This window comes from Sabethes cyaneus, chromosome 3, assembly GCF_943734655.1.
Source record: "Sabethes cyaneus chromosome 3, idSabCyanKW18_F2, whole genome shotgun sequence".
Lineage (NCBI taxonomy): Eukaryota > Metazoa > Arthropoda > Insecta > Diptera > Culicidae > Sabethes > Sabethes cyaneus.
Window position 1 is genome coordinate 3,154,162 of NC_071355.1, and position 25,264 is coordinate 3,179,425.

Here is a 25,264-nt window from a genome sequence, read left to right on the forward strand (position 1 = left end):
ACAAATTGACAGCTTGAAAAAAGCGGCGTTCGGAACGGAGCAGAGCTGCCAGTGTGACTGTAAATTGGTGCAAACGAATTCTGCGGAACGCTGAGCTGAATGTTGATTAAATGCTGTCAAATCATGCGAAACTTGTCGGAACGTCTATACCACAAAATATTACTTAAAAAACTATCGGACTTTAAATATAAATAATGTAAATCTTAGGATACTATTAATGCAGAAAACAGCTAAATATTATTACGGAAAAATTGATATTTACGACCTAAAACAATATATGGCAGCCGAGTAACTTTTCATTTTCCCGAACATTTCTGTTTACAGCGGTATCTGCTTCGCTACCGCTGTAATATTTTACTGCACAAATATATGCACTGAAAATTTTAACGTGAACATATTTAAATATATCTATTTCAATAACTTTTAATCTGAAATTTTTAAAAACTGAATGAGTTCACATTAAAAACTAATCAAGGATAGTCCTGCCGCTACTCGCATAACAATCCCATTTATATGGGAAGCTCCAAAGCTGTTTCGCAGCTATATAAATAGCTTAAATTACAAATTGTGTCTCTCCAACACCCAAAGACCAAAATAGACCGTTTTAGTTGGGATTGCCGGGCAAATCGGCGAGTCTAAATAACATTCTCATAGGGTGGGCGCCTCGTGCGTTTGTGAAAATGAATAGAAAATCCATGATCCATGATCCAATATGCCATCCATAACGATGAAAAACAGCAACGGAGATAAAATGCTGCCTTTTACTCACGCCAGCACTAACAGGACGCCGTTGTGTAAAATCTTGCACTGGAATGCCTCGTACTGAGCCTCGATGAAGTGGACTAGCTTAGCTGGTGTCGAGCTGGGAACTCCTCTACGCCTGAGTGCACCCCAGATTGTTTCTTAGTTAAGTCGGTCGAACGCCTTTTCGAAGTACACGAACACCTGCAGAGGATAGTACTGGAATTCGTTGATCTGCTCCAATATAATGCGAAGCGTTGTGATATGGTCTACACATGATCGACCATCACGAAATCCAGGGGTCGGCTTTTTGAGGGGCTTTGACCAGTATGCCTTATACTACATCCAGTCCACCGGAAAAGTTGCGATTTGCGATATATTGCATCATCTGGGCTGACAAAAACGGATCAGTTTTGAGCATCTTGGCTGATATACAGTCTATTCCTGGCGTTCTATTGGATTTCATACTCTTGACGGCTGCTTCAAGTTCTCTGAGTTGACGCGATTAATTCGACGAACTGTCGATGTCATACTCTCCTGATTTGGTTAGTCTCTGGCATTTGAAACTCAGAAGAGTTGCTCAAAATGTTCAGTCCATCGCTTAAGCTGTTCTGTACCTGTACGGTCAATCAGTAGTCAACCAATCCTGTACTTTAGTGGCATCTTTATATTCATTCTGGCACCCTGATGGTGCCAGCTGACGAGAAATATCGTACAGCAAACGGAAGTCACTATATGCGGTGGCGGTTTCTCCTTGTTCGACAAGAAGGAGTTAGTCCAGGCTCTCTCGTCACGCCTACAAGCTCGTTTAACAGACCTCTCCAGTTTGGCGTATCGTTGACGGGCAGCTGTCTTAGACGATCTGGTTCGCGCTCGTTCAAAGTCGGCTTTCAACGCAGCCCCTTTTTCACCATAAGATTCTCCTGTTTTTTAACAAAGGCCCTTCTCACCTTAAGATTCTCCAAATGGCGAACGTCGTAACGGCACCCAACTTTCTCTTTCTGTAGTTGGACATGTGCGACGCGCAAATGTATCTCAATTATAACAAGATGATGGTCGGACGTAATATCAGCGCTGCGTACATCAAGAAGGCTTCTTCGCCATATTTGGCTGATGCAGATGTGGTCGATTTGGTTTTCCTTTCGGCTGTCGCGGGAAACCCACAAGACTCTATGTGCTGGTCTATGGAAAAAAGTGATCCACCAATGGCTATGTTGTTATTACAACAGAATTCTGCGAGCAGCTCTCCGTCTCCGTTTTTGCTTATCTCTCCTAGGCTATGGCGTCGCATGACGCGTTCACGGTTCGCGTTATTTGAGTCATTCTTCGCGTTGAAGTCGCCCAAGTAGATTTGGATGTCCCCCCTTCGGAATTTTCATAACCACGCCCAACAAACATTTTTTGAAGAGCAGTTTATTCAACGATTTTACAGCTAATATCCAGTAAATATGCGCTTATTAAGCTGTTATTCAACAAAAATGGTTGTTGAGCTGCAGAAACTCTCTTTTTCTTGCAGGTCGGCAGCACCTGTTGACGCATAGCATTGGATTGCCGCAAGGTTTCTAACCCATGTTCTGAATCTGGGAACGATTGCTCTCTCGTAGGAATCTAATCCCTCTTTCTCGAGTAGCATTTTCCTCCTATACCAAAGTAGAGCAAGACTTGCCCGGATGATGTCTAGTGTTTGTCAATACCCGGCAAGCGGACCTCGCTCAGCCCTAATAGGATTTCAAACTTCAGGCAGCCAGCTTCCCCTGCAAGTTGAGGCAGCATGCCCTGTTGAGCAAGGGCCAGTATATTCCATGTTACGATTCGTGTCCGTGTTTTCATGTTAAAGGTCGTTGCCAATAATTCAGATCGATTTCTTCTTTCATTTTCATTAACCCACCGTTCTCCAATCCCCTCGAACACCAGCTGAACGTGCATCGTCTTCGACAGCACACACCCACAGGGTGCGGGGTCTGCCTCGGAGTCTACGGCCTCTTCCTGGTTCTCTGCTGAAAATAGTTTTGGCTACTCTTTCATCGGGCATTCTGGCCACGTGTCCAGTCCACCGCAGCCTGCCACATTGCACTACCCTCACTATATCAGCATATTAGTATACTTGGTACAGCTCGTGATTTATGCGTCTGCGCCACACTCCATTTTCCATTTTGCCACCAAGTATAGATCGCAGAATTTTACGCTCAAAAACCCCAAGCACTCGCCGATCAGTTTCCTTTAGCGTCCATGATTCGTGTCCGTAAAGGGCCACCGGGAGGATTAGTGTTCTGTAGAGCGCCAGTTTTGTGCGAATTTGCAAACTACGGGACTTCAGCTGGCTACGTAATCCGCAGAAAGCCCGATTCGCAGCTGTGACTCGTCGTTTCACTTCGCGGCTTACATCGTTGTCACATGTCACGAGTGTACCAAGGTATATAAATTCCTCCACTACTTCATATCGTTCCCTATCTAACTCCACCTCGGCACCAACACCACTTGGGCTCCCACGTTCCCTACCAGCAACCGTGAACTTCGTTTTGGCGGTATTAATGGTGAATCCCAATCTCGCAGCTTCCCTTTTAACGAGCCTGAAGGCCTCTTCCACTACTCTACGGTTGATTCCGATGATATCGACGTCATCCGCAAAACCAAGAAGCATGTGAGACTTCGTGATGATAGTTCCATTCCTTTCCACGTTTGCTCATCGTAATGCACCTTCCAAGGCAATGTTGAATAGGTTAGAGAGTGCATCCCCTTGCTTCAGTCCATCCAACGTCACGAAAGCAGCTGAGGTCTCACCCGCTATTCTAACGCATGATTTGAATTCGTCCAGCGTTGCACGAATCAGCGTAACTAGTTTCGTCGGAAAACCATGTTCTAGCATTATCTGCCACAGCTCATGTCGTTTAACTAAATCGTACGCCGCTTTAAAGTCCACAAACAGGTGGTGTGTCTGCAAGTTGTACTCCCGGAACTTGTCTAGCAACTGGCGCAGGGTAAACAACTGATCCGTCGTGGAGCGACCCTCACGGAAACCAGCTTGGTACTCGCCGACGAAGGATTCCGCTAACGGTCTCAGTCTGTAGAACAAGATACGGGGAAGCACCTTGTAGGCAGAATTGAGCAATGTAATTCCTCGATAGTTTTTACACTCCATTCGGTGTCCTTTTTTGAAAATTGGGCAAATGAGGCCATCCAACCACTCCTCCGGCATTTGTTCTTCCTCCCAGATCCTGACAATGATCCGGTGTATTGCTTCGTACAGCCGCTCGCTCCCCGCTTTTAGAAGTTCAGCCGGGATACCGTCCTTCCCAGCAGCATTGCCGTTTTTCAGCTCACTGATTGCCTTCTTAACCTCCTCCTGTGTTGGTGGCTCCACAGCTGGACCATCGCTTACAATTTCTATCCTGTCCCTGCTCATCTCCGCATTTACCTCTCCATTCAATAGTGTCCTCTGAAAGTGCTCCTTCCACCTGGCTGCTACCGCCGTTTTGTCGGTAAGCAGGTTGCCAGCACTATCATTGCACATCACAGGCATGGCAAAATTCCTGCATCTCACCGTTTTATAGAAACTCCGTGTGTCGTTGCTGGCGTATCGCTCCTCTGCGCCGGCGAGCACGTGCTCCTCGTACTCGCGTTTCTTTAGACGATGTATTCTTTTTTCCGCAGCTCTAGTCTCTCTGTAGTCTATCTGAGAGCTAGAGTCGCCATTTGGATGCCTCTAGGTGTGTTTCCGAATATTCAAACGTGGAAAGTAGTAGGTGCTACAGATAGCCATCCCTCTGGCCGCGGCAAAATTTATGAGCCTCAGACCGTTATCAATGGTCGACAGATGCAGGCTATGTCTTCCAATAACTGGACGGAAGAATTCCTCCCTCCCGATCTGCGCGTTTGCATCTCCGATGATGATTTTCACGTCGTGTTTTGGGCACTCTCCATAGGTCCTCTCAAGCTTGTCGTAAAACTCGTCTTTAGCATCATCGGATTTATCATTTGTCGGTGCGTATAAGTTGATTAGGCTATAGTTGAAGAATTTGCCCTTAATCCCCAACACGCATATACGGTCATCTACGGGCCTCCTCCGGATAACTCGTTGCTTTTTTTTCCCAACACTACGAAACCGACTCCATGTTCTGCTTTCTTACGGCCACTGTAGTACAGATGTGGTACTTGAAAGAAGTGCCTGCAATAGGGTCTACTGCACGGAACTTCCTTTCTCCGGAATTTGGCCACCGAACTTCCTGAATAGCAGCGATCTCCACACCGAGTTGATGCAGCTCTCGAGCAAGCAAGCCAGCCCGTGCCGGTTCATGGAGAGTTCGGACATTCCAGGTACCAAGTTTCCAATCGTTATCCCTTAATCGTTTCCTTGTCCCTTGCCGTGTCCTATACCGATTGTTCCGTCCTGAATTTCTTTGTTCGTTGTTCGTTGTAATTGAGTTTTCGGTATACCACCTCACCGGGGTCGCGATACCTACATCCCGCTGATGAGTCTTAGGTATAACTTGCGGGATACAGCATTTCATATTCAGCCGTCCGTTACGAGACAGACGCTGTGTGAGCCGTTCCTCACCTGGGGAATAGGCGCTCTAGTTCGCACCTCCTAGCTTAGCTGCTTTAGTAAGTACATGAAGCATTTCCGGGTAAGGCCATCGACCGTCATCATTTGACTTCGATCTGCGTGGAGGCGCCAGGTGGGAGCTTGAGAGAGCCAGAACTAAGTTTGACGCTCCTTCCAGGTAACTCCCTCCATTTCATACCCATGTCGTGTGACCACGTATCAATAAATGTGGCTAAAAATAATGAAATTACAAATGATTTTATATACCTAGCCTTAAACCGATCATACCCAAATAATGGTAGGTCGATCTTCGTAATCGAGCACATGCCCAGTCGTGGTCGACTAAGTGAAAACTGGCATTAAATTCGATTAAATTACCAGTACATACTGTACAGTATGGCATTAGGAATAAATATATTCAAATATTCAAACCTAGTAGGCATGCCTAGGACAGTCGACATAAAACTTAACAGTTGTCGACTCAACACGTGGAAGATAACCAAGCAACCGTTGCCTCAGCATAACAGACAGTTCCTAATTTTCACACGACCGGCTAACACGTGTTTTCCGGAGAACGATTCAAACACGTGGAATTTACTAATTTAACCCGTTAGCAAAATACACCAGTATTAAAGTGGCAAACTGAAAAGCTTATAATAGAGGTAAGTTTAATAAGTTTATTGCTTTCTGCAAACTATTGTTGCATCAGGATAACATAAAATTTAAACATTTCAATCTTCATGTCTCGGTTTTCCATCCACTCGTCCTACTTGGAGTGTTCGTTAGCATCGTTAGCTTCCTTCTTTTCCTCGAATTTGTTTTTCTCTACGGAAGAATAAAATATTTTAACCAGCTACCGGCAGATATTCCAGCGTATTTACCATATTTCGAAACGTCAGCTCCCAACAGTCTCAGCATGTGAACCGTATCGTGCTGGTCGACATACGCCCGCAAGCTCTTCGCCCCGCGCCAACCGACCACGTTCAGCTCGAGATCGTCCGCCCTGCACTGCAGCACACAACAGCCCGGTTCCATGCCTTCGGTTTCCTTCTGAACCGTGTCGCTCAAACCGGCCAACTCCGGAGGTTTCGTGGGGTCATTGTTTGACAACAACTTTATCAGATCTTCCTTTGCGACATTCAACCTGCGACTGGTGCCCAGATATCGAATCACACTTGGAAGTCCCTCCTGTGACATTCGAAAATCGCACAGCCGATTGCGGTTGTCACATCGAACGAACGCTTTCACGCCTAGATTGATGAACTTAATCCGATCCTCGTTGTTGCTGACGATGTTGCGCAGAATGTCCGCGCAAAAGTAGATGTTCTTTTTCTTTCCTTCCCGGCAGCGTGTCAGCAAATTGATTGGATTGAAATCTAGCAACGAAAGAGAATTTAACTTCCATTTTTAAAAACGTTTAAATTTATTATACCATCTGACAGTTGGAAGAAATTTTTGATCGATTCGTAAATTTCTTCTGCGCCATCAAAAAACACAAACGGATCCTCCTTGAAGCCCCTATAATGCATCTTCTTTTTGCCGGATTCAGCTTCATTCTTAACTTTGGCCGCGGCTCCGTCCGCAGTATCGGCATTGGTGTCAGCATTCGCTGACTGGTCCTCCTCTTCCCACGGCAGCTTTTTCTTCTTTTCGATCAACGCAATGAAAAAGCCCCCAGTGTCCTGATGATGTGGCAACACCCTAATGCAGCGAGTAAGATTGTATTTATGTGCCTCCTCCGGTGCCGGTGGAAATAGACAGGCACGAATCGAAGAACGATACAGTTCCGGCACGTCTTCGAACGACTTGTAGAACCGCATATCCTTGGTGGCTGGTTCCCAGTAGGTCATTCCCGGGCTGTGCTTTAGCGTTGGAAACATATGGCTTGCTTCGACAATTTCCAGCGAGTCTCCGGCTTGAACTAAGAGGCTGTGCAAAACTGCCTCGTTCTCAACCGGATTCAACGAGCACGTCGAATAAACCAGTTTTCCCCCGACCTCAAGCAGTTCAGCACCCCTTTTAACAATGCGATACTGCACACCGTGCAGATTGTGTGCATTCCCCAGATGCCACTTATTCCAAATATCGACATTTTTGCGCATGGTTCCATCTCCCGAACACGGAACATCGCAAAGTATCCGATCGAATCGAAGATCCTCCAATTCGCCAGCTTCGTTCTTTACCTTTAGATCCGGAAATTTGGCACTATCTGCATTCGTTACTAGGCAGCAGGCAGAGCCTAACCGTTTCGCCTGATGGACCAACATATAGCAGCGATTATTGTCGATATCGTTTGCTAGAACAAACCCTTTTGGACTGCAATCTCCGCCGGCGTGGAGGGCCTCGATCAGCTGAGCCGTTTTGGACCCCGGAGCTGCACACATATCCAGCACCCTGTGGTGAGGCTCCACTCCCAACAGCAGGGGTGGAATCATCGAAACTGCTTCCTGTCTGCTGATGTTGCCCGAGCTTGTCTCTGCGATCAAAAAATTGTGTAATTTAAACAACGGCTCCGACCGGCGGATGTCCTTGCGAGAAAGGTTCAACTGCCAGGCAAATTCGTTAGGATACCAGGAGAGACATATTGGTTCCTGTATTTCCTCTCCGTTCTCCTTAAATTCACCCACTGCTCGATAATATTCCGCAAAAAATTGTTCCTTTATAATCTTCAACAGAGCGCGTGCATGGCTCTTCGAGCCGGTTATGCGGAATGTCGTTGGCAAGCTGGACCGCAGCTTTTCCATAAACTGGTCCCATTCATTGGCCGGACAAACGTTCTGATGTTTATAATAAACCTCGAAGCTTTCATTCTTCCGCTCGATGTCTTCGTACGGTTTGTCTCTCCTCGCTGGTTCCGATTGATCCTAAAACGAAAACATCGATGCATAACCTCTAACTGCAGTTTGACTCACCATTTTTTTTTTACTTTGTCCTTAAGATCACGCTTCCTTTTTGCAAACGGGTTCGCACTACTGGTATAGTTTCTCTTTTTACCCATTTCGACAGGAAAAAGTTAACCAAAAACACTTAAATTTGTTAAATTTTGAAAGTTCTTAAAACTCTTCACGCAGTAAATAAACAGCGACAGCGAGTCAAAAATCAAACCAAACCGCACCGGGCACCGCGATCGAAAAGTTTGACAGCTGTTGTTTTGCACGCTCGTAAAATTAAACGCAAAAATAAGGAGATTTAACCTAACGCACACACAAATGAAAAAAAGGTCTCGTTCGAATATTATGTACCATCACAGCCACCCGCTTACGAAAAAGGCAGAGATCGAACAGAACCAGTCTTCATTTTTTGCTCAATTCTCTTTACGTCAAATGTGACACTTTGAGGCAGGAGAAAAGTGGTTCATCAGTTTGGCAGTTTCGGGCAAAAGGTAAGAGAATAATATGGAACATGACAAAGCAGGTATAATTTAATTGTTAACCTATTTATTGCACGCTTCTTGCTACTGCAGTCCGCTGTTGCTACCCTCCAAAAGAGGAGTTTTTATTCGAAACCTCTGGCAGAAATCGAACAGAAATCCGGCAGAAAACCCGTAAGGCGAAATTTCTGCCCGAATTGGATGTCATTTCTGCTAATTTAATCTCGTTAGGAAAAACCAGAATAAAGTAGGACGTAATTTTCATTAAACAGATCAGACAAAAAATGGAATTACCCAAGAAATTCTTTGTATCTAGACATTAACAAAGATCATTTTATGAATCATACAGGCCAGGCAGAATAAAAGTTTTAACCGAACGTTCACATAATATTAGAACAAAAGGAAAATAGACAATCACTAATGAACCAGTCTGCATCGGCACAGGTAGCCCGCTTTCATAACTTAAAATGGTTGACAAATTCTACATAGAATTAACAAAAGGGCGAATGTCGCAAATGTAAACAAAACGAGTGAGAGTTATTTTTTGCTGGACCAGCATAGGAAAATCAACCCTCACTCGGTTTGTTTACGCTTGCGACATTCAAACCTTTCCCCCTATTCAGTCAGTTCGCGTTCCTATCCGCGACCTACTAATCGGCATCTGATGCGTAATCGGCATAGCGTATCGGCATAGATGCGTAAAATGCCATCTGTCTAAATTGTTTATCGGGGCATACACTCACCGCACCGTTCGGCAAACGGTATTCGTCGTCTCTTTTATTCTCTGGTGTTCTTATGGGAAACTGGCGAGTTTCACGTCTCACTCGCTGTTCATAAGGATGGTGGGAGAACAAAAGAGGTAAACATATAGCAGTCCGCACGGTCCGACTCAGAACAGTGTTGTCAAAGCGAATAACATTGAAAAACATCGTTGCTTCATTAAATCATTGAGAAAATCTTCGAAAATTATTGAAAAAGCTGTCTTTTCTGTTGTTTTTAATAAAGAAAAATTAATTATGAACATTCATTTCTCTTGAAAGTATCGAACAACGTTTTCACCATTGGAGGCAGTTAATTTCAAACCTATAATTCTTATTTCCAGAACCGAAACAGTGTCTTGGCAACACTATAGTGTATCAGTTTTGCTGCAGCTGCTGCTAGTGGTGAACAGGTTCCGTCAATTCAGAATTTGTTTTCAGTTTTGTTATAAAATAATAAAACTTTTGGCTAGTGACAAAGCTTTAGATAATAGAAAAAAAGAAAGTGAATAATATGGTATGTGACAATTGAGTGCTTGATTTTCAGAGTGGTTGTAATCAGTGCTGAAAAATGTGATGGATTCGTTAGTAGCGAGGTGGCGATTGCCTTCAGCAGCTAAAAAATGTACGTTTTTGGACAACAATTTTTAATTCATCAAATTTCTTGTCGGAAAGCCAGTAAATTGTGTTTGTGTGAATCAAATGTATGGCTAAGTGATTTGTGAAGATGATCCTATCAAAAGATTTTGAAAATATGAATAAAAAAGTGCATTTTCGGCTCATTTATTTTCAACTGATTAAAATAGGTGACACTGCTTAACTCGTTCCTCAGCTCTTTTTCGCACAAAGCAGCGCTGTGTATTGTAATCGGCAATGATTGACATTTAATATCAATATCACTGAGACGCTGTTGATATTGAATTTCTAAAATGAAAAGCTGAGAAATTATTGTATAGGGTAAGCGTACCAGTAGTGGTGTATTTAGTAGTAAAATTTCAAATTTTTGGTCAAAATACAGTGATATCAGAACAAATAAACATGCACACGCGCACGATATGACTGAAACATCTTTAATCTTATTAAAAATGACAGTTGGAATCATTAAAAATTCAAATTTTGTTAAAGAGAAAGATTTTTTCTACGATGATTGGTTTGCCTATAGTGGTGGTATGGTTACTACCAAGGTCCCTAGATTGGAGGCATCGCGAGCCCATAATGGAGGCAACACATTAAACATTCAATTATTGCAATAAAAATTTATACAAACTGGCTCTGCTTGTTTGCATGAGCTTGCATACTCACTTTATATGCTCGACAAATTTAAATTTCTTGAATTCATGAAGAAAGAATTTCAGAAAAAGATAAAATTCAGAACCTATTTTAGCAGCTATGCAAAATTAAATTTTATTCAGAAAATCTTAACAAAACCAGTGGAATATTTCTTTAAATTTCATGTTATCACTAAGAGAAGAGACGATTATTTCAAGTAAACCTCTTTAACCTAGGTGCAGATTATATAAACGTTATCTAGAAGCATAATTGCGTTTTATCTCATGAAGGGCATATTTTATTCAAGTACCACCACTATTGGTACTACCTCCACTAAGGGTACGCTTACCCTAACTAGGTTGACCCGACGTGGCTAGCCACGATACTTTGGTATCATTCAAAATTGTATTATGATTTGCAATTCAATAGCGCGTATTAAAATTGTTTAGTGAAAAATTGGCAACCTTCTATCAATTAAACCACGTGTTAACTACAAACGAAACAAACGGGGCTTAGATAAAAGGGCAAAAAACTACGAATTGTAAAGAACGTGCTACCCGAGAGAGAACATTTTGAAAAAGTACTCAATTCTAGAACCGATACGAAATTTAAATTCGGTCTCGTCTAAACTATGATTGCAGAAAATATTGATTGCTTTATACCGGGCAGACGCTTGCTATTTAATTCACTACCACTCGTTGGACCACAACTAAAAAAATATTCTTCGTTTTAGTAAACCTGGCAGACTTTTGGATTAGTTATTTGCCTGAAATCGAACCAATACAATACAAAATCTTTGGATATTTCAGATCTCAACGGCTTTTTTGCGGCCCAGTCATATAAAAAATTAGAATACTTTTGAAACACTTAAGGAAAATATCTAATGCTACTTCTACTAAATTCTTAAAATTAGAACCTAAATATTTATGTTACTTTATATTGAGATATTTCAGGTCGCGTTCGTAAATCAACTTAACAACAAAATCAGGGAACAATACGTTCCACATAAACCACATTTGGATTAATTCTGGCTTTTTTATCATCAAAGTTTCAATGTGGTCGGTGTCAAATCAGACCGGATCAAGTCGTAAAATTTAAAAAAAAAGTGTGTTAATAATAGTAAATACTCAAGAATTTTCTAAGCTCTATTTTACTCCAACCAGACCACCTAAATGTTTCAAACAGCTAAAGTTATAAGATGATTTAGAACGATTGATAGCTATAAACCATACAGAACAGCAAAGTTTGAACACGTTTTTCTCGAAATCATGGTTTTGTCAAACGGTTCAATCTGATTTAATACCAACCATGTGTCCTTGATAAAACATCAGACTATTTAAGAAAACATGCTACATCACCTCAGTCTCTGTGTGATTCACCTGCATCAGGAAAGGGTTTTAGCTATCATTCTCGTAAGGAACCCCGGAAGAAGTAAATGTAGATATAAAAATACTCAACGGGATATGCCTTTTCGCGCTTTATATTGATTATGCGCTACCTTGGCAGCTTGATTAAATCATTGGCTATCCTTATTACCACGTGCCAAATCCATTGTTTAGATTGCTCCATCAATCTCAAACGGTTAAAGTTTGCTTCAAAAATTTGTTTTAAAATCAAATGTTTTTATTCAAGCGCAGGACTTGTTGAAATCAGTATCGCATTATGTGGCAGCTTATCAAATTGCCTTTTTCACCCATCCAATGACTGGAATCATTTTTACCTTCACAACGCGTTTGGTTGGAGTCTAGAACATTTTTAATTCAGCAGCTTGCTTGGATCTAGCGTTACAGTCAGACACAAGGAAACTATATATAGTAATAATTTTAATTGATATCTAACATGTAAGTTGTAACATGCAACATGTAAGTAGTTATTGTTGTTATTGTATTGTATTGTTATTGTTTATTAATCCATCTGACAAGTCTCGTCTACATGAATAAAAATTAAAGCTAGAACTACTACTATTTACATCACACGGACAAGTTAAAATTCTTCAAGGTTTTTTTGAAACTTAACGCACAGTGAGAAAAATCAAACAAGTGGTACACATTATTAAATTCACAAAAAATAGCATAAACAAGATCATTTCTACCGTAGTTCGTCCGTCTGAAATTCAGTCTCAAGAACTCTCTGGATCTTAGGAGTACAACTGGCACGTTCAGATTGATCTGCTCTAGAAGTGGCGGTGAATCGATGTCTCCGAGCAATAGTTTGGCCGCAAATAAAGCTCTGGCTGAGTTGCGACGACGCTGTAAGGTCTCCATTCCGAATAAACGACAGCGATCCTCATACGGTGGCAGGCGTGTTGGGTCATTCCACGGAAGCAATCGTAAACCAAATCTTACGAACCGAGATTGGATAGCCTCAATTCTATTTGTCCAGCAGCTTGCATAAGGGCTCCAAACTACTGATCCTGTTTCCAAAATTGAACGAACAAGTGCGTAATATAGCGATCGCAGACAGTAGGGGTCTCGGAAACCACTGGCGGCTCTTTTAATAAAACCTAAGTTCCTGTTAGCTTTGGTAATGATGCTCGAGTAATGGTCTCTGAATGAAAACTGCGAATCTAGCAAGACTCCAAGATCTTTAACCACTTTTACTCTTTCAAGAGAGCAGCCGCCGATTTTGTAATCCCATCCAATAACCGTTTTCATGCGCGTGAAGGAAATAACACAACATTTCTGTACACTAATTACTAGTTGATTCCAACAACACCAGTCCTCGAACAGCTTCACTAACCGCTGCAACTCCTGACAGTCTTCTGTTGATTTAACCCTGATAAACATCTTCAGATCATCAGCATACAAAAGTTTGCAGGCATGAGGTATAAGCAGGCAAACATAATTAAAAAATATTGAGAACAGTAGTGGTCCCAGGTAGCTCCCCTGAGGTACTCCGGAATTGTTACAAAAACTGTAGGAGCGAAACGAACCCAGCTTAATATTTAGTTTGCGATTCACCAGATAGGATTTCAGTCATCCAACGAAATGTGAACAAGCACCCAAGCGATTGATTTTAGCCAACAGTAGTCGGTGATCAACACGATCGACTAATACTACACGATCGACTAGTACTAATAGTATGCTGGTTCGCACCTAAGGAGTATGTAACATATAACAAATATGTACCCTTTTAAAAGTTAAAAGTTACATAACATATTGTGCATTGCAAGAAATCTTTTCATTCTCGGAAAGTTCATAGCAAGCTGTCAAAATAATTCTGTATTGAGCGAAGCTGACGAATTTTCGTTAATTGAATATCGATATTTTTCACATATCGATACGTATACTCAGCTGAAAGCATAATCAGCCAAATTGCTCGCATCACGTGACGATCTGCATTTTACATTTATTTTTAACACTCCGTATAACGTGTTAACATTTACAAAGCTGTTATATGCATGCCGAAATTAACTATTTCGAAAAATAACTATATCGAGATTTCGTCCACGAATATCGATACCAGTTATATCGATACATTATCGCCGAATGCTGACCTCGCCAAATATTGAAGGATGTGCTTTTGTTCAAAGCTGCCAAACAAATAGATTAATTTCTATTGTTTAGATATTTGCAACCCCTTTCCGTACTTCTTAAATTGTGTTACTATTTACACATATTTTTATACTTATGATATTCAATGAATTTATATAATACATATTTTTGAATGTAAAAGGTTAAAAGACGTTTTTTTTATGTATTTTTAGTTGCTAAAGCATCAGTAACAATTGCACATATAAACCAAAAAATATTTGGCCACCTTTCCTTGTTCTCTTTGCGGTGATTGACGATGCGGGTTACCGCCGCAACAGGATGAAAATTTATGTAAATAACCGCAATATATTAGATGTTATATGACGCATATTAAAAGTTACATCACAGACAAACAGACATAACTCTTGGAAGAAAAATCAACAAAAATTATCGTACCTCAAATTTAGCCTGAACACTAGCACCATCTATGATCGACATTCCCAAATATCAAATAGCAATATGGGTATCCCTCTAAGTAGCAAGTATTTTTTATGGGGAATTCCCCTTCTTTCGTCAAAAAGCGCCACTTTGACCAAAACGGAGACATTCCCAACTAAGCCCAAATTTGAAATGACGGTTTAATCGGTACGATGAATAGAAAACGAGTGTTATGTCTGTTTGTCTGTGGTTACATGATGCATGTTAAAAGAAATAAGACGCATGTTAATATTTTAATGTTAACGGGAAACTAGCAGTCATTAACTTTTCGTCGGAAAGCCCAATTTCAGAAGCAGTTGTTGGTCCCAAAAGCGTGGTACTGTTTATGAAAATATATTCACTGCATTCTTCTTGCCAATCTGAACACAGCAAAAATATTTCCGTGAACAAAATTATTGTTTCAATTTTGGTTTTTAAATTTGCAGAATCGATGACGACTAATTCCATCCTAATATTATACCAACATTCTCGCTTTCTAAAACTAATGCATGAATTCCGCACCTCACTACAAAATTAATTTAGATGCGATGCACCTAAAAATAATTATTACGGGTAGAGCGTGTTGTTTTCTTTTTCGATTGATATGTTATGGCCAATTTTAAAGTAGAAATTGGAATTTTCAAATTGAAATTAAAAAATCGCAACGCTGCTTGTCATTAATTAGATGATGAAAATGATTAACTTTAGCGTTTCTTGTCGAGCAATGCCGCTCCAGTATGTACCACAATTCGCCATATTCATCGCGAATGGTTCACTGCACTGCGTTCATGGGACATAAAGCGAAGAATCGCGAATGAACGGCAAAGTTTATTACGAGGATTACGAGCAAGCATCGAAGATTACTGGTGAATCGTATACATAAGCCGAACTTGTATGCGTGGATTCGTGTAAGTTCGGGAATTAAGTTGAAGAATTCGTGCGTCACTCAATGTATGCACGCAAAGCTTCACTCAAGACGCAAACCACTACATTCACTTGCTCGAGTACTACCGTTATTGAAAGCTTCATGAATACTCGATTCGATGAATTTCTGCAACATTGACTGGAATTTTCGGTTTAAGATGGCGACTTTCTAAGGCTCTCTACAATCAGCCAGCCATTTCTCAACACCCTCCACGAGACGCTTTGATCAAAGAGCATACGCCGCCGCACAAACCTGACGATGTACAAAACGCTATAGTCAGACCGGTAGTCCTCTACGAACTTGAGAGTTGAGACAGTAACTTTTGCTTATGGAAGACTTAAAGTGCATTTGCCATATTAGAATGAAAGGTTTGAACGAAAGGCGGACTATTTTTGGTGGAGTACAAATGGAAACAACGAATCGCAGAACAGCAGGTAAAAGGAGAAGATATAAATGGGCTGTGAAGGGAACATCCATGGTGCCATCGAAACAGCTGCGAGAGAGGTGGTAGGCACGACGTGTGGAAGACAGCGTAACAGCTGGTTTTGGTACCGAATGCCAGAGAGTGACAGATGAAACTGCGGCAACGCGTCAAAACAGAGAGAGGTACCGTGTACCCCCGCTGGAATGACCTTCCTTAATCTGAACATTTTTAATCTGAGCCCCAAAACAACAAGGTCATAGGGTGCGTGCCTTGCGCGTATGTAAAAGTGAATAGAGTTACCTAATATTCAGATTAAACATGAATTCGCCTGGTCTGAACGAGGTGTTTATCATATTAGCGGGGGTTGAGTGTACACTAGAGCTGCGGAAAAAAGAATCCATCGTCTAAAGAAACGCGAGTACGAGGAGCACGTGCTCGCCGGCGCATAGGAGCGATACGCCAGCAACGGCACACGGAGTTTCTATAAAACGGTGAGATGCAGGAATTTTGCCATGCTTGTGATGTGCAGTGATAGTGCTGGCAATCTGCTTACCGACAAAACAGCGGTAGCAGCCAGCTGGAAGGAGCACTTTCAGGCACTATTGCGGAGATCAGCAGGGACAGGATAAAAATTGTAAGCGATGGTCAAGCTGTGCAGCCACCAGCACAGGAGGAGGTTAAAAAGGCAATCAGTGAGCTGAAAAACGGTAAGGCTACTGGGAAGGACGGTATCCCGGCTGAACTTCTGAAAGCGGAGAGCGAGCGGCTGTACGAAGCAATCCACCGGATCATTGTCAGGATCTGGGAGGAAGAACAAATGCCGGAGGAGTGGTTGGATGGCCTCATCTGCCCAATTTTCAAAAAGGGACATCGACTGGAGTGTAAAAACTATCGAGGAATTACATTGCTCAATCCTGCCTACAAGGTGCTTTCCCGTATCCTGTTCTGCAGACTGAGACCGTTAGCGGAGTCCTTCGTCGGCGAGTACCAAGCTGGTTTTCGTGAGGGTCGCTCCACGACGGATCAGATGTTTATCCTGCGTCAGTTGCTAGACAAGTTCCGGGAGTACATCTTGCAGACACACCATCTGTTTGTGAACTTTTAAGCGGCGTACGATTCAGTTAAACAAAATGAGCTGTGGCAGATAATGCTATAGAACATGGTTTTCCGACGAAACTAGTTACGCTGATTCGGGTGAAACCTCAGCTGTTTTCGTGACGTTGGATGGACTGAAGCAAGGGAATGCACTCCCTAATCTGCTATTCAACATTGCCTTGGTAGGTGCATTACAAAGGGCAAACGTGGAAAGGAATGGAACTATCATCACGAAATCTCACATGCTTCTTGGTTTTGCGGGTGACGTCGATATCATCGGAATCAACCGTAGAGCAGTGAAAGTGGCCTTCACGCCTTTTAAAAGGGAAGCTGCGAGATTGGGGCTTACCATTAATACCGCCAAAACGAAGGACATGGTTGCTGGTAGGGAACGTGGGAGCCCAAGTGGTGTTGGTGCCGAGGTGGAGTTAGATAGGGAACGATATGAAGTAGTGGAGGAATTTATATACCTTGGTACACTCGTGACATGTGACAACGATGTAAGCCGCGAAGTGAAACGACGACTTGCAGCCGCGAATCGGACTTTCTACGGATTACGTACCCAGCTGAAGTCCCGTAGTTTGCAAATTCGCACAAAACTGGCGCTCTACAGAACAGAGAACACTAACACGGTAGCCCTTTACGGACAGGAATCATGTACGCTAAAGGTAGCTGATCGACGAATGCTTGGGGTTTTGAAGTAGGACTACTTCTTTGATTTCTATATTAGGGTGCACTTCAGAAAAACGAAAAGGGAACATGTAACGAAAAGTGGTTATGGTTTACACGCTTATAACTCAGTCATCCCTCAATAGATTCTAGAGATATTGGTATCAATCGATTGGAAATTTTTCAAAAAATTCATTTCTACATAGTTTATTACATGTTTCCCTAACAGACATGTAATAATTAAGAAAATATTAGACGAACATTCATTAATTCAATATTTTCATTTTTTTCCCTCCCCACGTCAATGCTTCCCAAGCACAGATGACAGAAATATATACGAGATGAGCTATGGTTTAAGCTTCCTTTGATTGTATTTAGTTTACGCCTTGTAATAGAATCCGTTCGAAAATTGTTAGGCTTTAGCTGTTGCTGCTTGCTGCTTCTCCGGAATAAGGCATCGAAGACATCCAAATTCACTGAGCGAGACGCCAACAAACCGAAGAAGCCATCGACTCGTCCGCCAGCGAACGATATGGTTTTCGCTGCTATCAATGCCCTGAATAATCAACGGATCTTCGCTGCAAGCCGTCTTTAAGTAAATCGCCGCCAGCCACAATTGTGACGTTTCAAGCTTGGTCACATTCGTGAAAAAGGATTTGAAATTAGGTAGCTGTCGAAAAGGTCGAAAAGCTGGTCCAAACAAAGAGAGCAGGCGCTTCCGATTCGTTCAAGGTTGATAAAACGGACGATAACAAATTAAATTTGCTAACTGCTGTAAAGGCGGCTTCGATTAAAGCTGTACTACTGGAGTAAATATGCGGCTGCCCCCGAACAAAAATCTACTAAGCCAATGGAATCCACAGCAAAGGCACCGAAAGCCGCCAAAAGAAGTCGTTCCAGCGGAGAAGGTGGCCCGAAAAAAGCTGCTGCCCAGATGTAAATTTTCTTGATTTGCATTACTAGTATCTGGTAGAAAACAATCAGTTCTTTTAAGAACTACTGAATAAGTGTACGAAGCAGTTAAATTGATTTTTCTCACATTTTTCCTCAATTTAAAATGAACATGACAAATTGGAAGTTTATCAAGTATGAACGTACGAGCCCGCCAGTAATGTTTAAACTATATTACATGGCAAAATCCTCTGAAAAGCAAACTGCGCCACTTCGTAATTCGAGACGAAGCGTTTAGTGAGAAAATCGAATTGCATCTTCATGTATATATTTGGCCCTAAAAAGGGCTAATTGTTGGATAGTTACAGAAACCTGACCAGATACATTTACTATGAGTATTTGTACTTTGGTGACTGTTTCGGTACGTTCCGAGACGGCGCGCGCATGGCAAACTCACCCGGCAGCCAGCCACACTCACTATAACTTGATATTATGCTTGACTGAGCCGTAGTCAACAAACGAAAGAAAATAGCGTAGCTCTCCTAGCGGCGTGGCTTCTTCTTCTTCCTATCGCTTTTTGCGGCCTTTCCACTGGTTGTCGGTGCCATGACATGAAGACGATGCTTGATCTACAGAAACTGGAAGCTTCAAACAACGTACAAAGTCACGCCTTATTTTCTTCTCTGCCATTCCCTTTTCTACGTGGATCAGCCTTTGTTACAAATTGCTGCCGTTTGCTCTGATAGGGTAAAGAACTAGTTTTAAGCAGTCTAAGCGGGTCACTGATTGTTTTACCTTATTACAAGCGATGGGTTGACTAAGTGGCGGATATCAGCATACCAATCTTCTTGCTATCTTTAGTTCTTCAAGCTGTTACCATTGGAAGACACTATTGTTGAGCTAAACTTTTGATTTTTCGCTTTAAAAGTTGGAGCGGTGGAACTAATTTTGAACACACCGAACCCATTTTCACCCGCAGGGTGCTGTTTTCAGCAATCCTGAAATCTGAATTTTTTTACGTCCCGTTAAAAAATCCCTCGAACTTTTCCCCCTATTCAGTAAGTTCGCGTTCCTATCCGCGACCTACTAATCGGCATCTGATGCGCAATCGGCATAGCGTATCGGCATATGCGTAAAATGCCATCTGTCTAAATTGTTTATCGGGGCATACACTCACCGCACCGTTCGGCAAACGGTATTCGTCGTCTCTTTTATTCTCTGGTGTTCTTATGGGAAACTGCGAGTTTGACGTCTCACTCGCTGTTCATAAGGATGGTGGGAGAACAAAAGAGGCAAACATAGAAGTGCACACGATCTAACTTTAGAACAGTGTTGTCAAAGCAAATAACATTGAAACACATCGTTGCTTCATTAAATCACTGAGAAAATCTTCGAAAATTATTGAAAAAGCTGTCTTTTGTGTTGTTTTTAATAAAGAAAAATTAATTATGAACATACATTTCTCTTAAAAGTATTAAACAACGTTTTCACCATAGGAGGTTTCAGTTAATTTCAAACTTAAAATTCTTATTTCCAGAACCGAAACAGTATCTTGGCAACACGATAGTTTATCAGTTGTGCTGCAGCTGCTGCTACTGGTGAACAGGTTCTATCAATTCAGAATTTGTTTTCAGTTTTGTTAGAAAATACTAAAACTTTCGGCTAGTGACAAAGCCTTAGATAATAGAAAAAAAGAGACTGAATAATATGGTATGTGACAATTGAGTGCTTGACTTTCAGAGTGGTTGTAATCAGTGCTGAAAATTTGATGAATTCGTTAGTAGCGAGGTGGCGATTGCTGAAGAGCAGCTGAAAAATGTACGTTTTTGGACAACAATTTTTAATTCATCATATTTCTTGTCGGAAACCCAGTAAATTGTGTTTGTGTGAACCAAATGTATGGTTAAGTGATTTGTGAAGATGATCCTATCAAAAGATTTTGAAAATATGAATAAAAAAGTGCATTTTCGGATCATTTATGTTCAACTGATTAAAATAGGTAACACTGCTTAACTCGTTCCTTACCCTATATAACCAACGGTAATCCGAGGAACCACATCATTTTCGCATGGGCATCGGTACCGAGAATAACGATCCAAAGCCAAAAAAAGTCGTTCCAAGGAGAATGCGGTCCGAAAAAAGCTGCTGCCAAGCAGTAAATTTCTTCGATTTGTATTATTAATATCTGGTAGAAAACAATCAGTTCTTTTAAGAACTACTGAATAAGTATATGAAGCAGTTGAATTGATTTTTCTCATGAATGATATTCCTCATTTAAAAATGCACATGACAAGTTGGCAGTTTATTTATCCAAGCTTTAACACGTACAGTAATTGGATGTTTAAACGGCATTACGACAAATATTGCGAACTCATGTTAAAAGCATCAGGTTATTGTAACAAATGAACAAACAGGTGCAAGCATTCACAGTTTCATTTTGTTTTAATAAGTTGCCTTCTTTCTAGCAACTTTCCCACAACAGATCCATTATGGAGTCGAAAAGACCATTATAGTTTAGCCAAATTATTAAATATAAAAGTTCCACACCAATTTCCAACAGTTTCAATAAAAGCGCTCGTTAATGAGCAGAAAAAGTTATTGAATAATTGTCCTGTACTATAACATACTTACTGAATACAACTGATCATATACCTACCTACATATGCAAAATTATGCCATTTCGTGATTCTTTCTGGAAAGCATGAAACGGAAAAGCCACATTACCTGGCAAAATTCTTTGAAAAGAAAACTGCGCCACTTCGTAATTCGAGGCAAAGCGTTTAGTGAGAAAATCAAATTGCATCTTCATTTATATATTAGGCCCTAAAAAGGGCTAATTGTATAGTTACAGAAGCCTGACAAGACACATTTACTATAGGCCGGTATACTTTGGTACCTTCCGAGACGGCGCGCTTGGAAAACTCACCCGGCACAACCACACACAACTGTGAGTGCACGTCTGCCATGCCCGTTGCCGTGCCATCCCTGTCGGCATGAAGTAATTTGCTGTTTCGTCATTAACCAGAATGACATTAGCTGAGGATCGGTTATGTAGGAGTGAGAGGGGAACGAAGAGTGGAGGAGAGGATCCGGGAGTTTGATATTTGATGTTTTTGATATTATTCCTATAGCAAACAGCCTCAGCGAGGGCCTCAGCTAATGTCAAAAAATCTTTATATGTGTGCGTGGTGGAATACTTCATTAAATGAAAGAAAATAGCGTTGCTCTCCTAGTGGCGTGGCTTCTTCTTCTTTTTCCTATCGCGCTTTGCGGCCTTTCCACTGGTTTTCGGTGGCATGAAGACGATGCTTCATATTAGGTTGCTCTGCAGAAACTGGTAGCTCTTCATTAAGGAACCACCGGACACCGGTTTTGTTCAAACAATGTACGGTTTCGTAGTACGTTGTACCGCCTTTCTTTCGTGTCTATGATTCTCTACCCTACGTTGATCCGCCTTTGTTACAACTTGCTGCCGTTTGCTCTGGTATATAATCAGAAGTAAGCCGGCGAACGGCATCATTTTCGCATTGGCATCGGTACGGTGCCGAACAGACAGCAGAGAGTTGCGATTGTATCTCCCTCACTGGACTCGGCAAGGACAAACTAGTAAAACGCAGCGCAGCGGCAGCAGCAGCAGCAGCAGCAGCAGCGGATCATTGTTTGGTGCAGAGTGCGCCGAACGCGTTGGTTGCCGGAGCATCGATCTATTATCAGCTATATTAGAACCAAATAGTTGCGGGGAGCGGAAGAGCTTGAATCAATGGAAAATGCTCTGTCCGGTAACCATTGTCACCTGGGAGGTGTTGTTTCAAACATTCAAGCCATTCTGCTGGCCGGATTTTCAACCACAACCCGTCCTTTTTAGGACGAACAAATTTGTTTATGAAGAGATGAAAATTTTGTGTATACTAAATTTCTTTAATTAAATTTCCAAATGTCGCTGATTCTTTAAATCATGAAGAATTTCTTCTGATTTGATCTATAAAACGTTAAATATGTGGTGACTCGCGGTCTTCTAACTCATGACGTTGCTTTAATTTTATTTTTGCTAAAAAATTTTGCTAAAAATTTTTGCCTTCCCACGCCAATGCTTCCCTAACACGGATGACAGAAATATATAGGAGAAGAGCTATGGATTAAATTCCCTTTGAATCAAAGGGATCAAAGTTTGATTGTATTTAATTTACGCTCTATAGAATCCGCTCGAAAATCGTTGAGCTTCAGCTGTTGCTACTTCCCCGGAATAAGGCAACGAAGACATCCAAATTCACTAAGCGAGACGCCAATAAACCGAAGAGTCAACGGATCTTCGTTGCAAGCCGTCTAGAAGTATATCGCCGCCAGCTACAATTGTGACGTTTCAAAGTTGGACACATTCGTGAAAAAGGCTTTGAAGTTAGTTTTCAACAAGAGGAAGCTGGTCCAAACAAAGAACCGGCGCTTCCGGTTCGTTCGCCTTCCAAACTTGCTAGCGAGAAGCAAGATTACTAAGTCAATGAAGACCATAGCAAAGGCATCGAAAACTCCAAAGCCAAAACAAGTTCTAACGGAGAATGCGGTCCGAAAAAAGCTGCTGCCAAGCAGTAAATTTCTTCGATTCGTATTACTAACAGCTGGTAAAAAACAATCAGTTCTTTTAAGAACTACTGAATAAGTATATGAAGCAGTTGAATTGATTTTGCGAACGGCATCATTTTCGCGTTGTTTGAGTTACAAATAATAATGAGAGTTACGATTTTATCTCCCTTTCTGGACACGGCAAAGGTGGTAAAACTCGGCAGCAGCCGGTTATTGTTTGGTGTGGAGTGTAAATTACGCCGACCGTGTTGGATTCGAAACATCGATCTATTATTGTCAATTGCAAGGAAAATAGGGCTTTTGCTACACACACATGCAAGACATCTGTTGGGCACACATTGCATATTTTCCTATTCGATGCAGCAAAAACGTGCTGGATAAAATTATCATTTTTTCTAAAATTATTTATCATTTTAAAGCAACTAATAGTCAAAGTAACCGACAAATGTTCCCTGAAATATATGCTGACTTTTAGTAACTAGGATTTCGGTGAATTCGCGTTAAATCGGTGTCCCAAATATACTGTTTTTTGTAGCAATATGCGGCATAGGCCAAGTTGAAAGTAACGGAATATAAAATTGGTTTTAGCATAATAAATTGCTTTCTTAGCCGAAAGCAACTGCTGGCTATTGATATTTGTTTAATTTTATCCCGCTAACTTAGGTCATAGTTACATTTTTGATCATTGCTACCGCGTCTTAGCTTATTTGTTGAAAATAATTTTTTTATTTAGTAAACAGATATATTACCTTGCCATATGTATGAAGCAATTTGTTATTTCTGTTTTAAATGAAGAAAATAAATCATTTAAAAAATTTTGCTCTTCCCAGCCCGTGTGCTTTATATGGAGCTGTCACTTTTGCCTGCCCAACAGATCTCCAATACAAATGCACTCTGCAAACACCCTATTGTCCAATCAATAAGTGTGCAATCGCTCATAAGTGCTATTTTAGCTTAAATCGTTTCGGTTTCTTCGGCGCACTTATTGCTTGGAAGATAACGAAAAAGTGCGCCGAAGATACCGAAACGATTTAATGCAAAATAGCACTTTTATGAGCGATATCGCACTTTGGATGGTACAATTTTACTTGCAATTGACAATAAGCTGCTATAATAGAATATTAAATAAGCTAGAAAACCCAAATTTTGGTCGCGGAAGCAGAACGGCTTAAATTGGTGGGAAATGCTCTGTCCGGTGTTACGATTGGGAGACGAATTGCTCTACATTCGTAGTCCTACTTCAAGCCTGCGCCCGTGCCACTAGGCATGGACCCTTATACTTTTTTGATATCCGTTCTCTTCAAGAACCCCACCGACACCCAGGAATAGAGGGTCTCAACGTGCCAGATGGCTCTACCAGGTTGAAGCCGACCTGCGTGTGTCGGGAGGTGCAACGAATTGACGACGACCCGCCCAGGATCGAGTAAAATGGAGAAGAATTCTTGATACAGCAAGAACCACCCCGGCTCTCGGCTGGTAGAGTAGAGTAAGTAAGAATCGAAGCAGTACAAAAAAAAAACTGCCAACGCTCAAGTCCCCTTAACTCAACTGGAAGACCCATCAACTACCGGAGATTACAACACGTAACGCCCTTAAACCGCACTACCCATACCCACCCACGTTCGAAGAAATGTGCGATCTGTTGGACGATACGCCACGGTCGCCCAGAAAAGGCTCCTATGAAGGCAAGCGAATGCCATCATGGACCATCACGATGATAAATAATAGAAAGAGCTCGTATCGACGGACGGGAGAAATTGTCCAGGCATCGACGGTGGCACGGAACGACACGACCACCATTCCCCGGAAGCCTGATTACCAACGGAAATTTCGAATGAATCTACGAGCTAGTTCTAACGCATGTGTTTAGTTTAAAAGAATTTTGCAAATTTATTATACATTATTATATAATATAATATTAAGAATCATTTAACAATTTAGTATTTTTTGTTTTGCTTTCAGCAAACTTGATAACTTCAAAATACATTTTATTTCCAGTGAGGTACTTTATTAAATAAAGTAGAGCTCATTCGAAGAGTAGAACATGCAGA

The 25,264-nt window shown here is 41.5% G+C and overlaps 1 protein-coding gene across 1 annotated transcript; it reads right to left on the reverse strand.

The window, feature by feature from the left end:
* Positions 1 to 5,969: 5,969 nt before the first annotated feature.
* LOC128742583 (tRNA (cytosine(34)-C(5))-methyltransferase-like) lies at positions 5,970 to 8,395 on the reverse strand. Its single transcript, XM_053838986.1, has 4 exons — positions 8,211 to 8,395; positions 6,717 to 8,148; positions 6,166 to 6,660; positions 5,970 to 6,109 (listed from the first exon to the last, which is right to left on the reverse strand). Exons 1-4 carry the CDS (start codon positions 8,280 to 8,282, stop codon positions 6,051 to 6,053), a joined length of 2,058 nt encoding a protein of 685 aa, XP_053694961.1. The 5' UTR covers positions 8,283 to 8,395; the 3' UTR covers positions 5,970 to 6,050.
* Between the last annotated feature and the right edge of the window lie 16,869 nt (positions 8,396 to 25,264).

Excerpts from the sequence above, each read along its gene's own strand:
- LOC128742583 (XM_053838986.1), bottom strand. The coding sequence starts at position 8,282 with ATGGGTAAAAAGAGAAACTATACCAGTAGTGCGAACCCGTTTGCAAAA. Across the intron at positions 8,149-8,210 it reads AGCGTGATCTTAAGGACAAA|GATCAATCGGAACCAGCGAG; the intron begins GTAAAAAAAAAA and ends TTTTCGTTTTAG. Across the intron at positions 6,110-6,165 it reads AGCTGACGTTTCGAAATATG|AGAAAAACAAATTCGAGGAA; the intron begins GTAAATACGCTG and ends ATTCTTCCGTAG.